General features: G+C 43.4%; 1 protein-coding gene across 13 annotated transcripts in view; it reads left to right on the top strand.

Annotated features, from left to right (window-relative positions):
• The window catches only part of ptprma (protein tyrosine phosphatase receptor type Ma), a 199,846-nt gene that overhangs the window by 140,734 nt on the left and 39,219 nt on the right, over nt 1–19,893 (top strand). For 7 of the 13 annotated variants that reach the window (XM_072712303.1, XM_072712296.1, XM_023823481.2 and 4 more), the window contains 2 exons: nt 1,344–1,479; nt 18,832–18,983. In XM_072712303.1, the coding sequence (XP_072568404.1) occupies nt 1,344–1,479; nt 18,832–18,983 (288 nt within the window). Of the gene's footprint in view, nt 1–1,343; nt 1,480–3,332; nt 3,363–18,831; nt 18,984–19,893 lie in introns of all 13 variants that reach the window. The other 6 variants (XM_072712301.1, XM_023823476.2, XM_072712297.1 and 3 more) reach the window with 1 other exon arrangement.

Here is a 19,893-nt window from a genome sequence, read left to right as displayed (position 1 = left end):
GGGGCAGTGGATATTTCATTGGCCAGCTCGTTGACATGCCGTCACATTATGTCAGACGCAGGAGGTTCGAGGCCCTTTTCAAGGAAGCATTTAGCCAAGCTCTAGATGGTGGTTATCGCGCTTGAACAGACGCTACGACACGCGATCCCCACTGCTGACTACGTCGTGAATAAATGCTCAGATGGAGGCGTCTCTCGCTGTTGCCCCTCTGTGTGTGACCCAGATTTTAATTTTTAAGGAAATGAAATACATTTTGTCTTACAATGGGATAAAAATTGAAAAGAACCACGTAGCGAGTTAATAAATTGTGCTTTGTCCCACCTTAATTTATAGGGACAGAAGGAGAAAAAATGTTTTGTTAAAGGTCAAAAAGGAGAGATGAGATAAATGTGCTCTTGATGTTTGCTTGACGTCGGTATGATGGCAGGTGGGGTATTCGGTAACCCTCTGGAAGGAGATGCCTGTTTGTCCTCACATGCCGCTGGAAATCTATAAACGGCCAGAGGGAGCAGAAGCCAGTCCGATTCGCCTGTGAGTTTCGGTTAATAAGTAATTCGCAGCACCTCTTCTGGCCCGCGGGGGAATCCTGGCTCGCAGAGACCGGCACCGATTGAGCGTGAGTTTCACGGGCCGGAGAAACTTGGCTGCAGCAGTACTGCGGTGCCTCTGGAATGGGTATCTTTGGCTGGCATGCGCCAGCAAGGTCTCATCTGCATTGATAGCTTCCAGAATGTTCTACATTGCGAAATTACATAAACAGATGGGGATATAAAACCACCGTTGAGACTGACTTTAACGGAGCAGTTTGATGACAGGCCCAGATTAATTTCTGCTGAATGCTCAAACTGTTTGCTTAACGGAATTATACTTGCTGTGTGTGTGTGTGTGTTTTTTGCGTGTGTGGATTATGTTTATATTACATTGTGGGAATCAATGACCATTTTTCAGGTCCTCACAAAGATCTGTTGGTTACTTATGGTTAAGGTTAGGGCTGGGTAGGGGTTAAGGTCTTCATGTTGGGATTACAGTTTTCCCCAAAAAAATTAATGGAGAGTCCCCACAAAGATATAATTGCAAACCTTTGTGTGTGTGTGTGTGTGTGTGTCTGTCTGTCTGTGTGTGTATGTGTAAATTAGAGGTTCGTAATTATGGTGATAGTAGGTAAAACCCTCTGATAAAATCCTGGCCAAAAATCTCCTTGTTTGTCAAACTTGTAGGAATCAGCTTGGCTAAGCAGTTGACCACAAGCATATATTTTGTGTCACCCTCAGGTAATTTCCATGTGATCGCAGTTTCTTTGGAGATTCCTTTTCTCGTTTTACCTGAACCCCTGTCGGTTGCAGGAGCAGCCACCCGGAAGCCTGATGCCGTCGAACCTGAGAAGCAGACCGACCACACGGTGAAGGTAGCTGGGGTCATCGCTGGCACCCTGCTCTTCGTCATCATTTTTCTTGGTGTGGTGCTGGTAATGAAGAAAAGGTAAGTAAATCCTGCCGACTCGCTTAAAGCCTGTTTGAATACCTATGGGTCAGGTGTACGGAATTCCACCAATCATTACCACAGTTACACAGTGTAAATAATTGCTTGCATTCCAGAGCTGATCCAGTTGTAAAAAGTAGTAACGGGCCAATTATTTACACGCAGCGGCATGTCTCAGCTTTGAGATTCGGCGCAGAGCTGTCTTCCAGAAGATGGCGTAAGAGCTGGGGAATGCAGTATTAACATGGCTCAGCTTCATCGACCTCTTGCTGAAGGCAACAAAGATGATCTGTGGATGCTTTGTTTATCGTCTCAGGGGGTTTCAGATTCCCGAAAACAAGTTTAGAAATAAAATACTTGTCTAGTGAAGTTGTTGCAGCACTATCAGCTAATGAGTTTATTGTCATTCTGAGTACATAAGGTAATAATCTTGCGCTATCGGTGATTGGGAAAATATATGTTACATCCAGGCCAGATAATCAACAGTCGCTACAATTAGCCTTTGCATTTTCTGCAAGATCAGTGTTTATGGGTATCTATGTAGTAACAGTAAAGAATAAAAATATTGAAACGGGATTGCCACATTGTGAACTGAGCATCAAGTAAATTTTGTTTGCATCGACACGCCTCGTTAAAGGGCCTAACAACCCAATTTACCCACCACAACAAAGAAACGATTCTGTCAGACTTCTCAGTTTCGATGACCTGGCAACAGGAGCACAAAATTATTTTCGGGGGCTTGTGTTATGAAGGGGAAAGAGAGTGGGGGGAAAAAATGAGATAAGACAGAAAAATTGATGAAAGTGCATTTTTCATGGAGAGGCCTTGGGCGATTGGCTGCAGGCTAGTTTAGCTTAGCAGCGTTCCCGTGTCAGGGAAAGGCCCGGTTCCCCGCACCCTTCTCCGGATCCAGCGCTCTTCAAATATCAGGCTGCTTTGTACACGCTCAATACTGCAATAACACACGACGACTCGTCTTTGGTTTGCTGTAGATTACTATGGTATACTTTTCCGAAATTAAAATAATTCAGAGAAGCGGATACAAAGAGGGACGCTGTTAAGAGATCAAACACTGCTTTAATGCCCAAAACTGACTGTGTGGTTTTTTTTCCCCACATTCTATTGAACCAAAAATTCTTTGATAAGGTGATAATAGCAAGTCATTAACACATGGTTTTCTGTGTATGTTCCGTGAAAATATCACAGTACCCATAAAAAATATGTTTATTATGCACAGTGGTCTTCAAAAAACATGTTGACATGGTAATACTTCATAAATCTTTAATATGTATTTGCCAATTTGAAAAGGAGACCTTAAGAAAGAGTTTAAATGTGAGTCTTAGTTTCTGTGATTGCACCCCCCCTCCCCAAGAATTTACTCTGAAGGAGACATTTTACTGCACCTGGGTTTTGCAAAATAGCCACATATGTTAAAAAAGTGGACAGCAATAATCTGTTTTTAAAGTCCACTTTTTAACTCCACTGCCTTCACCAGGTTCCCTTTTAAGACCCGTGAAGGACCTCTGTCAGCCTTTGTGTCGATGCCCGTAATACATCGCGATGACTAATTCCGAAATGCAGCTCCTTTAGTAATGCGACACCCCTCCCAGCCTGCTGATCTGTGTGGTAGAGGGACTCCTACCCCTCCCCGCCCCCAGGCACTCATACATGACTCGTGTCCAGTCCAGTAACCGCCTTGCTCTCACGTTCACGGATAACCTTCGCTTAGGCCACCATATCTGGTTTCGTTCATTTATATATTTTTCGGACATTAATATTTTACTTTTCTTTCCTTCATTCCATTCCCCTTCCCCCCCACCACTGCTTAAATCCTACCTCCACCCCCCCGGCAGAAGAACCTATCACTCCTACACTTACTACCTGTAAGTAACCACCTTGTGCAACGTCACGCTTTCTCCCGCACCTTCTCCATGCATGACTAGCAACTCTCGCCCTTTTAAAGAGCAGCCATGACATCATCCCAGCTTTCGCTCAACACTGTACACTTGCATTTTCTATTTTCTTTTGCCAAAAAATGTCCATGCAACGATCCATTCTCCATTTTTTTAACGCTGCGGCCAGTGTACGCCAAGTTTCACCTCTCTGCTAGAGAAATTGAGACTTGCATGCTGTTTAAAAGTATACTCTCAGTATGATTAGGTGCTTGGCCCTTTTTTTGGATTACTGAAAAGTTCAAAAAAAGCAATAAAATAAGTAATTTATTTCTTCTCCTGCTAATATGATTTTGAGAATAAAACATCTATCGATTTAGTTCAATTTGAGCTGTCAGGATTGTTTGTGGACGCTAATCTCTTGCATTTGCTGGGAACTGTTCAATACTTCAGAGTTTGTTTTCAGAGACCACTGACTAGTGGCCTTTTCTCTTATGCCTTCTGACCTCATGGCTCAGATACCCAGAAATCCATGCGGACCTGTGACCCTGCCCCCATCCCCCCCCCCCCCCCCCTCACCACCAGGCTCCTCCCCATCGATTGCCCCCCCCCCATACACACACAAACCTTGCTGCTGTTCGTCTGAGAACCCTTGTTTGTGTCCTTCTCTCATTTATTCATGGATTTATTTCTTTAGTATTATTATTTTACGTCTTGCATGCTCTTGTTGACAGCATGCGAGGCCCCATACAGCAGCGCTAAAAGCACTCTGCTGTTAGCTGTTCTCCAATGGATCTTCTAACGTTTCCAGGCCCAGCCCTGAATATGATCTTAATCTGCTCCTTATGTCGCACATCACTAGGTAATAAAGCTCCATCAGCTCTGTATTTATTGTTAAAGGCCTCCTCCTCTCCAGCAGAGGTGCTGCCCCATGGACCTGCAAATCGGCATAGCAACTCGCAAATTTTGTTACCATGCTCGGTGTCACGTTGCGTGCTGTTTAATGCGATTCATACGGTGCGATTTGTTCCGTCGACCGATTGGTCAGAGCGGAAAAGGTTAATTGACTGAGAGTTCAGCTGAAACACAAAAGAGCATACTGTACCTTCCAAACCCATTGCTAGTGTTTTCAGTTGTCAATACTGACATTTGTGTGACCTTTGACCCCTGATACCTCCTGCTGCCAGATCCTTTAAATGGTCTATCAAACACCATGTGACCACATGCTGCTTCTTATTCCACCTCGGCCCTTAATTGCTTAACAGAACCTGCTTTTATTAGTGATCCGAGTTTGCCTGGTGTTGCAGGTATAAATCCGTTAGTGATATCGAGGTTCCCCGTTTCTGAGGTTAAGGAAATCACATTCAGAATTGTCTCTGTTTAGGGTGTGTACATTAGGGGTGTGTGTAAAATAAAGAAATTGCCACTCAGATTGGGTAACGATATAATAATCATTATAATAGGTATGGCAGTGCCGGTCAACCCATGAGGTGACATGGGCCACCGGCTTAGAAAGCCAGTTTGACGTGGGGCACTGGTGGTGAAGCTTGCCATCAACTTTAACTGGTACTAAGACATGGTATTTACCTCACACCTCCAGGGTTGTGGGTTGGAATCCCATCCCCACTTTCTGCATGTGGAGTTAGCATGTCCTCCCTGTTTTCTGCAGGTTTCCCCCAAAGTGTTCTGGTTTCCACTTGTTGTAAAAAGAGGCTATTTGGAGTCCTTAGCTGTGCGCCTTACGATGGACTGGCGCGTCCCTCAGCTTTGTGTCCAGTGGTGCCTGGGTCAGGCCTCACGCTTGCTGGGACCCTGTCCTGGCGAGAAGCTTGAGAGATGGATGAATGATCCTTCAGGCTACAGAAGGTTTCTCATTACTTTCCCAGATAATTTTCGGTGGACCTTCAACTGCTGAATAAAACATGAGTAGGTGACTCTTCTGAGAATGCAGGGGACCCCCCTACTCTCCTTTCGACAGAATCTTCAGGCTCTTTTCATCAAAGAAGGCAAAAAGAGGCCGTTTAACACCCAACTTTTAAAAGAGTGTGCCGAGCTTGTGAAAGGCTTAATTAAAACCTTTAAAGTGAGGCCCACCAAAACACAGGAATCAAATTAATTGCAACAAGGGATGTGGATTTGTTTCACTGACAAACACTGCACTCTGAGGAAAAGTGGAATGGAAGGAATAGAAGGTGATTTCACACAGGGGACGTGAGTGATCAACTTTCATTGGGGTCACAGTTCGTTGCCGTGCCAACAGTTCTCCACAGCGTTGTTTGCGGGATAATGACTAGTCCAGCTGAACGGAACAAGGGTATAAGTGTGAAAGGCAAGCTGGTCACAGTTAACACTTTTCACGCTGAATTTTATATCGTGAATTTTGCTGAGGATGGAAATGGTATCATTAGTTAGCATCAGAATTAAGGTTAGCCCAGGTGCTTTCATCAAGCAGGTCGTAAAAGGTTACTACTGTTAGCCGCCCATCGGATGAAGTGGAATTGACAAACCATAGTGGAACTGGCCAGTTGATAATGACAAGCCTATGCTGGTCACGTCGCAGCAAACACAGATACTGGATTACCCCCTGACATGCTGGTGTTCCTAGCCTGGGATCTTCTTAAGCTATCTGTCAGCATTCCAGCATTAACAGAAAATTCAGTCGCTCGTCCAGATGTTTTAAATGACATTCGTGGTTTCGGTTATTCATGAACTGGTCGTGAACAATTAAATGGGAATATTTTTGGACCTTGCCTAAAGATCTCAGAAACTCACAGATGACAAGTAAACCAAAAACAACACTAACAATGATTTTGATTACATAAAATCATAATATATAAATATATTTATATATAAATATTAAATATTATATAAATATTATTAGGGATGCTCTGATACCAATACCAGCATTGGGTATCGGGCCGATACTGTGTTCATATACTCATACTCGTACTCATAAAAATTGTCCGATACCAAGAACCGATACCTAAATATCAATTACCTATAAAAGTACACCTAGGTGTACGCTTTCTTTGCTCCTATATATAAAAAAAGTGGACCAATCACAGTTCTCAGAGTCTGAGTCATTTTCTCTCAATGTCAAATATAGACTCATTCTTTTGAAAGAGTCAATAAAAGTAAATATCGACTATCTGGTTTATTACCGTATAACCATGTAATAAATATACAAATGTTAATTAGGTGGTAATCTGCCTGAGACATAAGGAAAAAGAAAAAAAATGGTTATAATGATCATCTGGCTAATGATCACCCAGACATACATATAACCGGTTTCCACTGTATATATAGGCTAATTATACTGAAATGTTATATACGTTACATTTTGTTTTACAAAGCTAGGAAAGCGCTAAGTTAAGCCTGATGTTGCCTTAAAAGAATGATCACAGTCTGTTCCACTCAGTGAGGCAAAGCATACAGCCCATTAATTAAACTCTGGTATCAGATTGGTCCAATTGGCCGATACCCAAAGCTCAGGTATCGGTATCTTAATCGGGACAGAAAAAGTGGGATCGATGCATCCCTAAATATTAGTGAAACATAATATTTGCTAGTGCAAGTGCATACTATATCTTTAAGTGCATACTACATCTTTAATATTAAAAGTCTTTGCTTGGGTATGTTTGTCTAGGCAACCAGCCTCAATCACGTGTTACCTGCAATTGTGACCATGGAATCTTGCATTTCTCACAAAAACTTTTTAACTTTTCAGTGCCATTAATTTTTGCATTTTTAATAATGGTTTTAATAAGTGCTCCCAATGCGATAGCTAATGACAAAGCAATTTGACATGCAAAGTGTATAGTACATTACTGTTTGTTTAGAAATTGGTAATAAATAGACTTTTTTGTTATCGGTCAGGCTAGTGGCCTGTTATGGGTTGAGGTTAGGGGTACGCAAGTATTATTTATGAATTTTCACATTCGCCGGAATCCGCCACCCCTAACCCTCCCAAACGCAAATGGGTTACTGTATATTCAGTGCTAAAGTTCAGGGCACTTTATTTGTGCTTCCAAGTTTCAACAAATTCTGTTTGTATGGAGCAAGGATCTGGCTGGTGAAGAAAACATTTCTGTGCTGTGTCTTATGGTACCATTTAAGGTGTGCTTCAATGCATAAATCACCAAAGAAACCAGTGCTTTTGAACGAGATGTTTTTAAAATGCTAGTTACAGAACAGTGAGAAACTGTTTCAACAAAGTCAGTAGTTGTACACCATTGTGCAGAGAACAGCTGGGGAGATGAACAACATGCAGAAAGGGGGTGGCCATGCCTCATGGGGGCTTGTTCCACAGCGGACCACATGTAGTAGGACTGCTTCAAGTTTTGCTTTGGGTTTTTTTGTGCCAGGTTGTTCCCCTAACAGGGTTTCCCCTTTCTTTGCTTTTTCAAGGGTGCTTTTCCCTCTCCTGTCTGGGTCCATCCTGTAGAACCTGCAGAGTCTCCAGTTGAGGCCAGATGTCATCCGTGTGTCCAAAAGTGGCAGAAATACCATAATTCTATGTGTGCAAGTTGGAGAGGATAGCTTAAGGTTTTCGGAGACTTCGGAAGAGATGAGTGCCATCAGGCTTGTGCTGCTCATTTGGATAGATGGTTGCCTCTCTTCTAGGGCCATGTGTTTGGCCTCAAAGACTGTTTGCACTCAACAGTTTCCTGTTTCCTTGTTCATCTCACAGTTACTTTAAGGGGTTTACTACACTGTCCTCTTCGTAGTGGCTGGGTTTTTGGTTGAGGACATGTTAAGTTGTTTATTGAGCCTGAATGTTACAAATTGCACAAAGAGAGGACCTAGAACTTTCTAGAATGTTTTTTGGTCATCTTTTCGGTTGTTCTTTTGAACCTTAAACTAGTTTGAGAATTGCTAGTTGACGTATGAGGCAAAGCACTCACCAGGTTTCTGAGCCTTACGTCTGTCAGCCTTAATGTCCAGCCTAGTCGATCATCTTAGGCTGAGACAGACTGAAGGATGTCCTGCTTACTTCCTGGCGTCATAGTGATGTCATTAAAAACACAACTGTTAATTACTGTCAATAAATCAGCTCACTATTTCATCCCTGTCTTTTGTTTACCAGTAGGAATGAGCAGCACTCTTACCTCACACCTCCAGGGTTGACGGTTCAAATTCCCCACCCAGCCCTGTGTGCGTGGAGTTTGTATGCATTTCCTTTGGTACTTCAGCTTCCTCCTGTAGTCTAAATACCAGCAGTGAACTGGTGTCCTTGCCCTATGATAGACTGGCATCCTGTTTATTGAAATACCTCATCCTTGTTCACTACAGTTCCTGGAATAGGCTCTGCCTCCTGCCCCCTTACAGGATAAGCAGTTGGAAGATGGATGGTTGTTTAGCCATTAGCTGTGAAGTCAGCAAATTAAATAGCCCAAGTCACTGTCACAGGCTCCACCTTTTCACAGGCCCTAGGCAAAGCTTTACTCAGGAGGGCCCCCCAACCAAGAAAATTGATGATTCTTTCACTTCCTCCCCAATTCAGATAATTCAAGAGCCATGGGCAGCTAGAGCCAACAGCTAGAACCATTGACAGGGCACAGAGATGTTGAACTGGAGTGTGATGATTCTTCTCTCTGCCTCTAACCTGTCCTCCAATGTGACCACCGCCTCCCCGGCAGGCTCCCAAACCTTCAGTCAAGACAGTTCAGAACCTGCCAGATCTGGCAAACGTATTTAGTTATTAGATACATCATTTGATATGCATGAGTCTCTTGAAGCCAATTTAAAGGACCGAAGCTTACATACCCAGCTTAGATTAAATATTTATATCCAATATTTTAGAATTCCCGATGGGCCAATGTGATGTGCACAGGCAGGCAGGAGAGCTCCTGGTCATCTTTGGGACCAACCTGTGGAGAAGAGATCTTTTAAAAATGTCTACAGTAACGTTTTCATATGGGGGAATCAATGATTCATGACACAAAGGACGGTGGCCGACTATCACGCTCTATAGATTTAATAGAAAAACAACACCAGGTAACAAGTGTTATTATACTCTTGTGTAAATAATCCAGTACCAGTGTTTGCTGGATCTGCCTCTTTTAAGCCTTCCCAGTTTTTTTGCGGGTAACATCATTGCCGGGACAACATTGTGAGTCTATGGGCTCCTGTACTCAGGGGGCTTAATCGTGCAGTTAAATCCCCCCAGTACACAGGTGTGCGTGTCCTGTATTTCATATTAATGCTGCTCCTTTGGGGGCAAGACTGTATTAATCAGGGGCGGCATGGGGTTCGTCATGTGTGTGCTGCTCCAAAAAAAGCGGCTTAATATCTCTGCATGATCTAGGGTCGTCGTCACTCGGATACTTTGACCCCATGTCTGTCATAACTTTTTGTTCCTGTCTTTTCATGTTTGTTCAGCGCTTATATGGATGGGAAGCCTTCCGTTTAATGAGCCACTGAAAGCAACATGACTTGTATTTTTCCACTTCCTGGCCTTTTCAGGTCTTAAAAGCAAAGGCTAACTTGTCTAATTCAATGACAAAAGAGATATATTTGTATAGAAAATATTTCACTTCGTATGTCAGTGTGAAGTGAGTTAATAATGTATTTGATATTTAAAAGGGGATTAAAAGTAATTACATGCACTTATAATGTGTTTTAATTAGGAGATTGAGTTGGAATCTTGATATTCTATTTTATATAGTGCATTTTCACAATATTACATTGTCTCAAAGCACGTTGATATTGGGGCATGTTCACTTTAAGGATGATTGATTGCTTCATATTGGTTCATATTGTGAACTAGACGTGTTTAGCATTTGCCCGCCTCTGTGGAGATCAGCTGTGTCAAACCAGCCAATCATGCTCATCGATGCCAGTCACTCATTTCCAGCTGACTGATCTCACAGTTATGTGCTTTCAGTGGTCACGATTTCCACAGGAAGTGGCGTGTGTGGTATGGGCCAGTGAGTTATTTGCAGGCCTGGTTTCTGCTGGCAGATGATTTCTCCAAAGTTTCCTTTCTGTGCTTCAGTATTTCACCAGAGATCTTTTTGCCGGAACAGCAGGGGGCGTAATGTCGAGTGAGGTTGGGATAGGTCTCAGGGAGTGGTGCTGTGGAACTACCATTGAGGCTTAACTTATTCCTCATTGGGATTCTAATCCAAACACATTTTGGGGAATCAATTGTTCATTTGTGTGAACGTTTGCTCCATGATGATCAGGCTACAATCCCGGGCGTCCCCTGCCAATGCAGAATGAATGCCACAAAGAAAGTTATAAAACAGTATTTTGCCACAGTTTGTAATAATTTTGTTGAAACAGGCCTTCAGTCCAGTGATAGTTACTTAAGATGGGAGATGTTCTCCAATGTCACCAACCTATGGATGTTCTCCCTGGTCCATTTGTTAAGTCTGGAACTCTACCCTAGTGGCTGTCAGATATAAAGGTCAGGTATTACCTTTCTTTCCAAAGAGGGTAAAACATTTCTGCAATCTTGTTTTTTTTCATTATTATTATTAAACTGTCGAGCTTAGCCCCCTAGCCCCAGGTAACTGAGAAAAGGTTCCTGCAAAGCATCAAGATTTATATGGGAAATAATACATAAAGTAGGGTTATGATGCAGCAGCCGTCTGGACAGAGAGCTACACTCTCGGGCACATTAATGGTGCCTGTCTCTGGATGGTCCGTCGGCCATAGCTCCCAGCGGCTCGGTATGTACACCCCCAGCCATTATTTATGTGTGTCTGCCAGCCGGGGGGGGGAAACTTTCTCTCTGTACTTTTCGGCCTGAGTTTGCTGCTTTTTCAGGGGTCTGGTGAAAATATTAACTGAAAAATATGAACGTTGAAGGATAGGATGGAGGAGTGTAACTTGAACGGGTTAAGAGAGAAAGTTCTGGAAGAGTTCTTCTGAGAACCCTAGCTAGACTCCCAGGGTAGCATGTGTTTATGTGAAGGAAGCGTATTCCAAGCTGCGATACGATTGACCTCTTGTGAGTTATTATCTTTAACAAAAACTAGAACTACAAAAAAGTATTTTTATAAATACTTATCAAATAAAAAAATTACAGCTAATGAAAAAAAAAACTTACAGCTTAATTAAAACTATGAATATTACTTTCAAAAACACTGAAAATAAGAATAAATACCAAATATTTACCGTTACCAGTTTTACTATTTGGCTACATTTTTTTGTTCCTTGTGTCTCACAATGTTACTTTTAAACCATTATGAATATGAACATGTTTTACCCATTTTGAGGACATTAGTACATAATTTGCACCGTGCCTTAATGTAGGATTCTCTAAAAATCATAGACATATCAGACAAATATCTCTATAAAATTAAGAAAACTTAATAATAAAATATATAAAATCTAAACAGAAATATATCTTTGAATTGCTAATGAATAGAAATTAACTGAAGCTAAACTAAAAATTAACTCAAACTAAACTGGATTTCAGATGCAAATTTAAAGTAATATAAAAAATAAAAACTAAATTAAAAATCCAGACTGCTGTGCGGTTTGGATCGACCTTCCTGGTAACTCTTGTCAAGGTAAGGCAAGGCTGAGGTATAAATAATCTAAATGTTTCCGAGCGTAATCCCCGAGTTCTAGCCCCCCATGCTTTGTGTCTAAATTTGACCCGAGTCGGTGGAATGATGCGGATTAAAGCGAGAAGGTTATTTTTTGGAGAAACCGCCTCAAATGAAACTGCAGCCCCAAGCTGTTGCATACAGCAAGCAGTCGACAAATGGCTTGAAAGCCTGGACCAGCACGTTAACCACTGAGCCTCCAGTCAAGGGATTTTTAAACATAATTGTGAGCTTTTCTGGACCGTGGCTCGCACCACCAAAGCTGCACAAAGCACAAATATCATGCGGACGGTGTCGCTCGTTTGAACATTCCCTGGCATCAGTGCAGAGCAAATACGGATGGTGAAGTCCATCCACATTGCCTCGTGTCATCCCCCCGATGTAACAGAACAGCACGGAGGGGTTCTGCTTTGCCCTGTTTTGTGTCCCTCTGGCTTCTGTTAAGTCTTTAACCAGGAATCTCTCTCATTTCGGATTCCACCAGACTCCCATGTCTGCCAATAGCTATTGGATAGTAAACAGGGGCGTCATTAGGGATTTATGAAAAGCGGGTATGAACCTTTCTTGGGGGGGTGGGAGTAATTTTAATGAAAATAGCAAAGAACATTTTCTAAAGCCCCGTAAAAAAGCCCCAGCAACCCCCCACCCCTCCCCCCCCGGCAGTAAAATATGTCAGCACATAATGCAATACTTGTTCTCAAACAAATACCTGGTTAGACCTCACATGGTCTCCAGTAGAAGTGCTGAGCGGAGGTGATTCACACAACTAAATTAGAATCAGCTAATCATTATTTCTATAATCAATGATAGAATGACTCTATGTGGACTTCCTGTGGGTTACGCTTGTAGTATTTTATTTTATTTATCTTGTAGTTATTGCCCTTTAAAGAAACCACAGTTATTTAAAGCATAGACGTTTATGGTCTCAGCACCTCAGGGCTCATCCTGCAGACACCGGGATGTGTGCTGTTCACTCTGCCAATGGCTCCGGCGCGTTCCCCTTTTGTGACTTTTTCTTCCCTTCCTTCCCCGGGAAGCAATAAAAAATGCTTTCACATTTATTTTTCCATTTGCTTTGTGCCCGTACCCCCGCTGCACTTAGAAACTGACCGAGTCTTGACATTTTCGAGGAAATAGCCTGGCCGCAGCTTTTAGAAATCCTCCTCGCCGTCGCCGCCGCTTGAGGAAGGGTCTCGGTCACTCCGCTCCCCGGTGGATACGGCGGAGCCGAGATGCGGTTTGAAAGGGGGTGGAAAAAACTGTGCAAATGAAAAGAGGCGATGGCTGGGCGGCGAGCGTGGCCTTTGGAAAGTGAAACGGTAGAAAAAAAAGAACAGATCCCTAAAAAAATGCTCCTAGCTTTTAAAGTTATCGAAAAGGCTTTCGGTATATAAGGTGGATATGTGGATTTGGATTGTGCTGGAAGTTTGTTTTAAACGGTCAAATAAATTCAGCGAGGGGGTGAAAATGTGATAACAGTAAATGAGAAGAGATTGTGCTTTGCGATTTAAATTGTGTACTAAGCTGATTTAGCACTAATAATATATTTTATTTGCAGCCTGCCCACTGTTGACGGGGAGCATCGATCCTGCTAACAGAATGATAGGCACTGGGAGGACGGACAGAAAGTGATGCGTACTGGACGTGTCCTAAGGGCCGTTCTACCTCACAGTTCTTTTGTCACTGACAGTCTAGGACGTTTCACAAGTTACTATGGATTTCTGTGAACGTATTAAACGCTTATGGGGGAAAACAAATAAACCCTTATTAAGTTAAGCCATGCTACATGGCTTAAGGCCAATAGGATGTTGGGTTACATCTCTAGGTGTGTGGAGGTGATGCTAAGATTATACAATTCCTTGGTAAGACCCCACCTAGAATATTGTGTGCAGGTTTGGTCACCTTAACTTAAAAATGGCATTGCTGGCTTAGAGAGGATTCAACGTAGGGCTACAAGAATGATTCCTGGTCTTAGAGGAATGTCTTAAGATGAGAGGTTAGCTGAGCCAAATCTGTTCAGCTTCGAGCAAAGGAGACTAAGAGGGGGCATGATCCAGGTATATAAGATTCTATTCAGGATGCTGTTCAGCCAAATAGTTACTTCAGTAATAGTTCAAATACAAGAACTTGTGGCCATAAGTGGAAATTAGTGGGAGAACATTTTAAACTGGATTTGAGACAGCACTTCTTTATGCAGTGTGTACTTAGAGTATGGAATTGTGTAGCACAAGCTAAAACCTTGGGTTCCTTTAAATCAGAGCTAGATAAGATTTTAAACATCTCTAAGCTATTAGGTGAGTTCTCCCCAATTGAGCTTGATGAGCTGAATGGCCTACTCTCGTTTCTAAATTTCTTATCTTCTTATGTTCTTACATTAATGAAAGAATTAATAAATTAAAAAAGTTAAAAAAAATGAATGTTTCTGGGGAGAGCTGGTTATAGAGCTGACTTGATAAGTGAGATTTGCGTTTGCAGTGACAAGCTAACCGGCTTGCTTTGCACCATCTGCTTCTCCTACTCCTTGATGGGACTTGTGAGAAATGCCCACTGTGGAAGGAGAGTCCAGCTGACTAATCTGTGATGGAACAAAGACTCATCAGACATTGACATCACTCTGTTGAACCCCACAGTCACAAACGTAAATAACTGGATTTGCATTTTCCAAATCATTGTTTACATCTGGGATAAGTACCCGGAAAGAACCAGAAAAAAAGATAGTATCACACTCATGTATTTTCTCCTCAGATCTCCAGTTTTTGAGATCACCCAACATTCATGATTGGCCCGTGATGTTCAGCATGATCTTAAACAGCAGGGGGCAGCATCCTGGTTCCTTGTCATTCACCCTGCTGCCAGTCTTTGCTGCAGATTTCTCGTAATATGACGGACTGTGTTAAATATCGCTTTTGTCAACAAATTTGCAGTAGCAGCTAAACTATTAGCTCCCTGTCGGGCTGCCTGAGTAAAAGGCTGCTGGGAGTGGGCAGCATCCTGTGGCCATATGGCAGTGAGGCTCCGCACACTTTAATAAAGAAGATTGATTTGGGAAAGTCAACAAACAGAGAACTTTGTTAGCTTAGGACCTTACAGCAGCATGCGTTCAGATGATTCTTTGGGGGGGGGGGGGGGCATTAATTCAGTCCATTTCTGGTTCTGAACCAGCAAGAATCCATAGAATCAATTTCTTTAATTGTATTTATAGGGCGTTATGGGTAAAGTGGAGTTTAAAGTCGTCTTGAGCTCTGGATAAAGAGCTTTAAGGTTGCTTTGTTGTCATTGTTGTCAAGTTTTGTGTCCGGCTTCTCAGAATCTCAATGTGAATAGATGTATAGCGCAACGCTGATCGCGAGCTGCGGTTTTTAAAAGGCCTTGTCCGACACTTTAATTTGCGTTTTAATGCGAATGGCGGGAGCAATTCAGCTGGCAAATCCTCAGCGGATGCTTGTATGAGGATTAAAACAAATAACAGATTCCGGAGATGACAAGTGGTTACAAACTTAAGCCGGTATTTGCAAATGCCAAGATTAGGCTCTGTTGCGTTTGAAGGGGGACACTGTCGCTTTGAAGTTTTAATACCTTGGCAATCCCTTTTAGTAATCTGATTTTATTAATTGCGAACGGCAGGCTGTTTGCCTGAAAAACGGTGCATCTCCGACGCAAAGACCCACGTGATTTATCTCGTGTGGAGCGGCAGCTCTGTTGTTCTGCATTCAGTTAAATACTGTAGCGTCACGCCTTGTCATCCTCGTTTTCTTGAATCTGTTCTTCCCCACTAATTCTGTACCATGTCCTGGGAACACAAGTACCCCTGCTCTTCCAGCTGCAATGAAAGGACACTTCATTTTCTCTGAGCCGATGTCATGTTTTACCTTATTCCAGATTCCTGGCTAAATCATAATTATGGTGTAGCTATTTATTGGTTGACAGAACTCGGAACACTTTGTTTCCAGTTTGGCAAATATACCAGAACTGGTTGTGATTAGGTGCCGAACATGAAGTACAGAACAAAATTGCAAGACACGTAGGAGAAACACTTCTGTCATGACCTGCTCGTCCGATCCTCGTGTGTGCCACGCCCCCTCATTACCTACGTGTACTACCCTGATTGTTACCTGTTATTTTCTATGTGTCTTATGTATTTAGTCCGCGTCTGAGTTAGTGTTCCCCAGATCGGTCATTGATGTTCGTCGCTGTCAACCCCGTTTGTGCCAATAAACCCCTATTACCGACTTCACGGCTTTGCTGACCTCCTGCCCGCTAGGCGATCTTAACAACTTCACAGTACAATACATGCAAAAACTAAACAATACAATAGAAATTAACAAATTTACAGAAAGGATGTCAGTGTATATGTGTTGGCATTTTATTTGGCTTCTGGGTAGACTTGCTAATAAAAACAATAAAAACAAAGCAAGTTTAGAAGGTGGAGCAATCTAGCTTAGAATCTTTAAATGTACACTAGTGGCCAAAATTGTGAAAACACTTTTTATTTTAGAGATTGCAGAACTTTGTTCAGCTGTTACTCCAGTTACTTAATTGTCCAATGTATGATATTTGTACCATTCTTTGATTATTTATAAACATTATTGCCAATATTTGTGTAGCAATTTTTAAAGTGTAAAAATGCTACGTGTTTTCACAATTCTGGCCACTAGTGTACATGTACACGCCATGAACTGGTGGGGCAGTTCACCAAGACAGAGCGAGTTTCTTAGCATTTAATAGCAGAAGTATCATACATGGAGGCTGCTGGCCTGCGATGAGGATCTCGACCAATACGGACAGGGAGCATAATAGAGGACTTTCAACGCGGGACGGCTGTGTGTGTCTGAGCCAGCACAAACTCACTGGTCTGCCTCTGCACAGGTTGCACTACGCTTGTGAACACGTGCTGATGTGCACCACATGGCCATTAAAAAAGCCGTACACACAGAAGACATCGTGCAATATCATGTCAAATGGAGAATGATTCCTGGTAAACATCTGACTAGATATTTGCAACTCCAGTCCTGTTTTTTGTTCCGGCCTGGGGAGCTCGGTCGACTTTGATCTTTAAGTGCCAAAATGATGACGGAAAAGGATAGACTTTGGAGATGATTCTGGCTTATCTATGTTTAATGCTCGGTTTGCAGCCGCTGTGTACAGGCTCAGTCTGAATGTGTGCCTTTAAGTCACTTTGTGCTACGGGGAATAGATTGGAGCAGGAGCCAAGGAGGGTACATTAGAAGGAGCATCTCCTTGCACCCTCTGTCCCTTCTCTTCTGCCCCAAGGCGATTCGGAGGGAGGAAAGGGGGAAGGAGGTAAGATGTCATTAGGCCTTGCTGATGTGTGGCTATTCAGGGAGAAACAGGGCTGAGCTGCTATGCTCAAGGTGGATGGCATGTTAATCTCGAATGTTTTCTTTTCCTGTTCAATGACAGTGTTTATTTTTTTCTCTTCACATGGCTGTTGAAAGGGCTCTATGTTTGAAACAGGCAGAGCTGGTAGGCAGCTGCCAGGGTTTGGTGGGGGGGAGCCACAGGAGTCCATTTTGGGCCAGGTTTTGGGGAAGAGGAAGGTGTCATGGAGAGGTGTTAGCGGTGGCATCCTTGGAACAAAGGGTCCTGTGCCAGTCTTGCTAAAAGACGCCCTTTGTGGCATCTATAAATGAAGGACCTCGTCGCTCCCATCAGCTCCAGTCCAGGAATGGCTAATCGGGAGAATTCCCGGGGGCCTCCTTCGTTTTTCTGCTGACGGGGGTTGTGGTGGCACTAAAATTTACTGTGCCACCTGTGTGAAGTTCCAGGCCCTGAGACACAGTCCCATTGGCAGCTACATTAATGGTCAGATCGACTGGGAATTCATTTAATAACCATCGGTAATTGAGATTAGCATCCATAAAGAGAGTGAAATAACAATTGACACAGTGAACCGAAATGAAGGCTGACCTGGATATTTTGAGATCCAGTTGTAAATTTTACGGCCCTTGAATGTTCATGCTGCACATTCTGGTCTTTGGATAGTCTTATTAGGTTCTTGCTTTGTTTGAACTTGCTGTGTAGCTCTTGGTCCATTACTGCTGCTTACACTTGAACCTGGACATTCACTGGAAGCTCAGCCGAGCTGCACTTATGCCCAACTGACTCCTTGACAGCTGTATGTTTGTAATGTGCTGTTTGCCTCACTTGTATGTCACTTTGGCCAAAAGTGTCAGTGAAATAAAAGTAATTTAAATTAAAGTATTAGGATTGTGAAAGGCCCCTCCTAACCTCGGGAATGTAATATTGCAACCCCTGTAGACGTACTACACAAACACACCAAAGACCTTCGGTGGAAACTGGGACTGGGAGCAGACGAGAGCAGGCCGGGCTTGGCGCGCTTGCTGGGATGCTCGCACCGTCTTGTCGCTACAGGCAGAAAATTTTTATATAGAGCCTTTTTTTGCCTCATCAGTCTTACCCCCTCACACCCTCACCCACCAGCCACCAGGGGGGAAGTGGGTAGTGACTTCTCTTCCTCCCCTTGACACGTCGCCCCAGGGGAGCACATTAGTCGGGCCTGAAGCCGTCATTCCGATTCACGGATTGTCTTTATCCCTTGACATTGTTCCTGCTTTCAGCTTAATCATGCTGCTTCTGATGATCACATGCTGAATCCCTGCAACCCCAACGACAAACAAGAGTTTGTTATATATATATAGACACTATATATATATATATATCTATATCTATACTTTACTGCTATGTTAGCATAAGCCTTATCTTTACTGCTATTGAGTAATATGCTGCTGTTTACCTTTCCTTCATCAAAAATGAACTTAGCGACAAATGCAAGATACGATTGAATTTTGTTGGTCGGTGGGCGCGTCCATCCGGGAATGACGTTCCTCTACTGCCTTGTCTTTGTGTGGCGACCGAAGGAAACTGGCGAAGAAGCGGAAAGAGACGCTGAGCAGCACACGGCAGGAGATGACGGTGATGGTGAACTCCATGGACAAGAGCTACACGGAGCAGGGCACCAACTGCGACGAGGCCATCTCCTTCATGGACACGCACAACCTCAACGGCAGATGTGAGTGTCTGGGCCGGGCTGCACTGCTCTCAGATGGGCGGGTTGTGGTGTTGACATTTGGGTCACGGGGAAGAGACCGGCGTCTTTATGGTGGAATGCCGTACGGAAGCAGCCGTCGCGCTGTGGCGGTTTTTCCGACGCTCATGATGCAACAAAGATGGAGGCGAAAGCCACTGTCTCTGTAATCCGAACTCAGTCTGGCAGCCATACTCACGGCTGTCAAAAGTGCCACATTTCAAGTAGCTGAGTTAACCGTTTGGGGGGAGGATGTGGGGGGGGGGGCCTTTGGCCTTTCTGTGACTTGAAGCCGTCGCAGAGGAAGTCTTTCATCATCTGGAAATTCGCCTCATTTCCGAGCTCCATGTCGGCGACGGAGCTCGGACTGAAAGGATCGTCTATTTAGCATTTTAACGCGTAGCCGCTGGTATAATGGTTTAAAAGCCCTTCTGAGGTGATACTCCTTAGATGTGCCCAGTGATGTTGGGCTCTCTTCCTGCTTTGCATCCGCTAGACGGAGATCAGCCACTCTAGGAGGGCTCACCTCTGATCTGCTGTGAATCTTTTATCCCCGGAACAGTGGCGCAGGACAAAGGCTAACCCACGTTTCAGAGTTTTCGGAAAAAGGCACCGTGACCTGGAGTGCGCCGACGTCCTCGGATAGCAGGACCTGCCCTCATTTGGTTTTAGGGGTGGGGGAACGGGCCGTCTCCAAGCGCATGAAATATTAACACGGCCAGCCGCTAGACATTAACATCGCCACGAGTCACGGAGGAATACTCTAAAAGTCTTGCCTTTTTTCCACCTTGCTTTTTATTTTTCTCTTTTTGCTTGACTTTTGAAAACAAACAGGATTCAGTGGCAGCCGCTGAATTTTGTGGAATTTTTTTTTTTTTAAATCATAATGTTCAGT

Source organism: Paramormyrops kingsleyae, chromosome 1, assembly GCF_048594095.1.
Source record: "Paramormyrops kingsleyae isolate MSU_618 chromosome 1, PKINGS_0.4, whole genome shotgun sequence".
NCBI lineage: Eukaryota > Metazoa > Chordata > Actinopteri > Osteoglossiformes > Mormyridae > Paramormyrops > Paramormyrops kingsleyae.
Note: the sequence above shows the minus strand (reverse complement) of the source record. Positions and strands in the feature narration are given on the sequence as shown.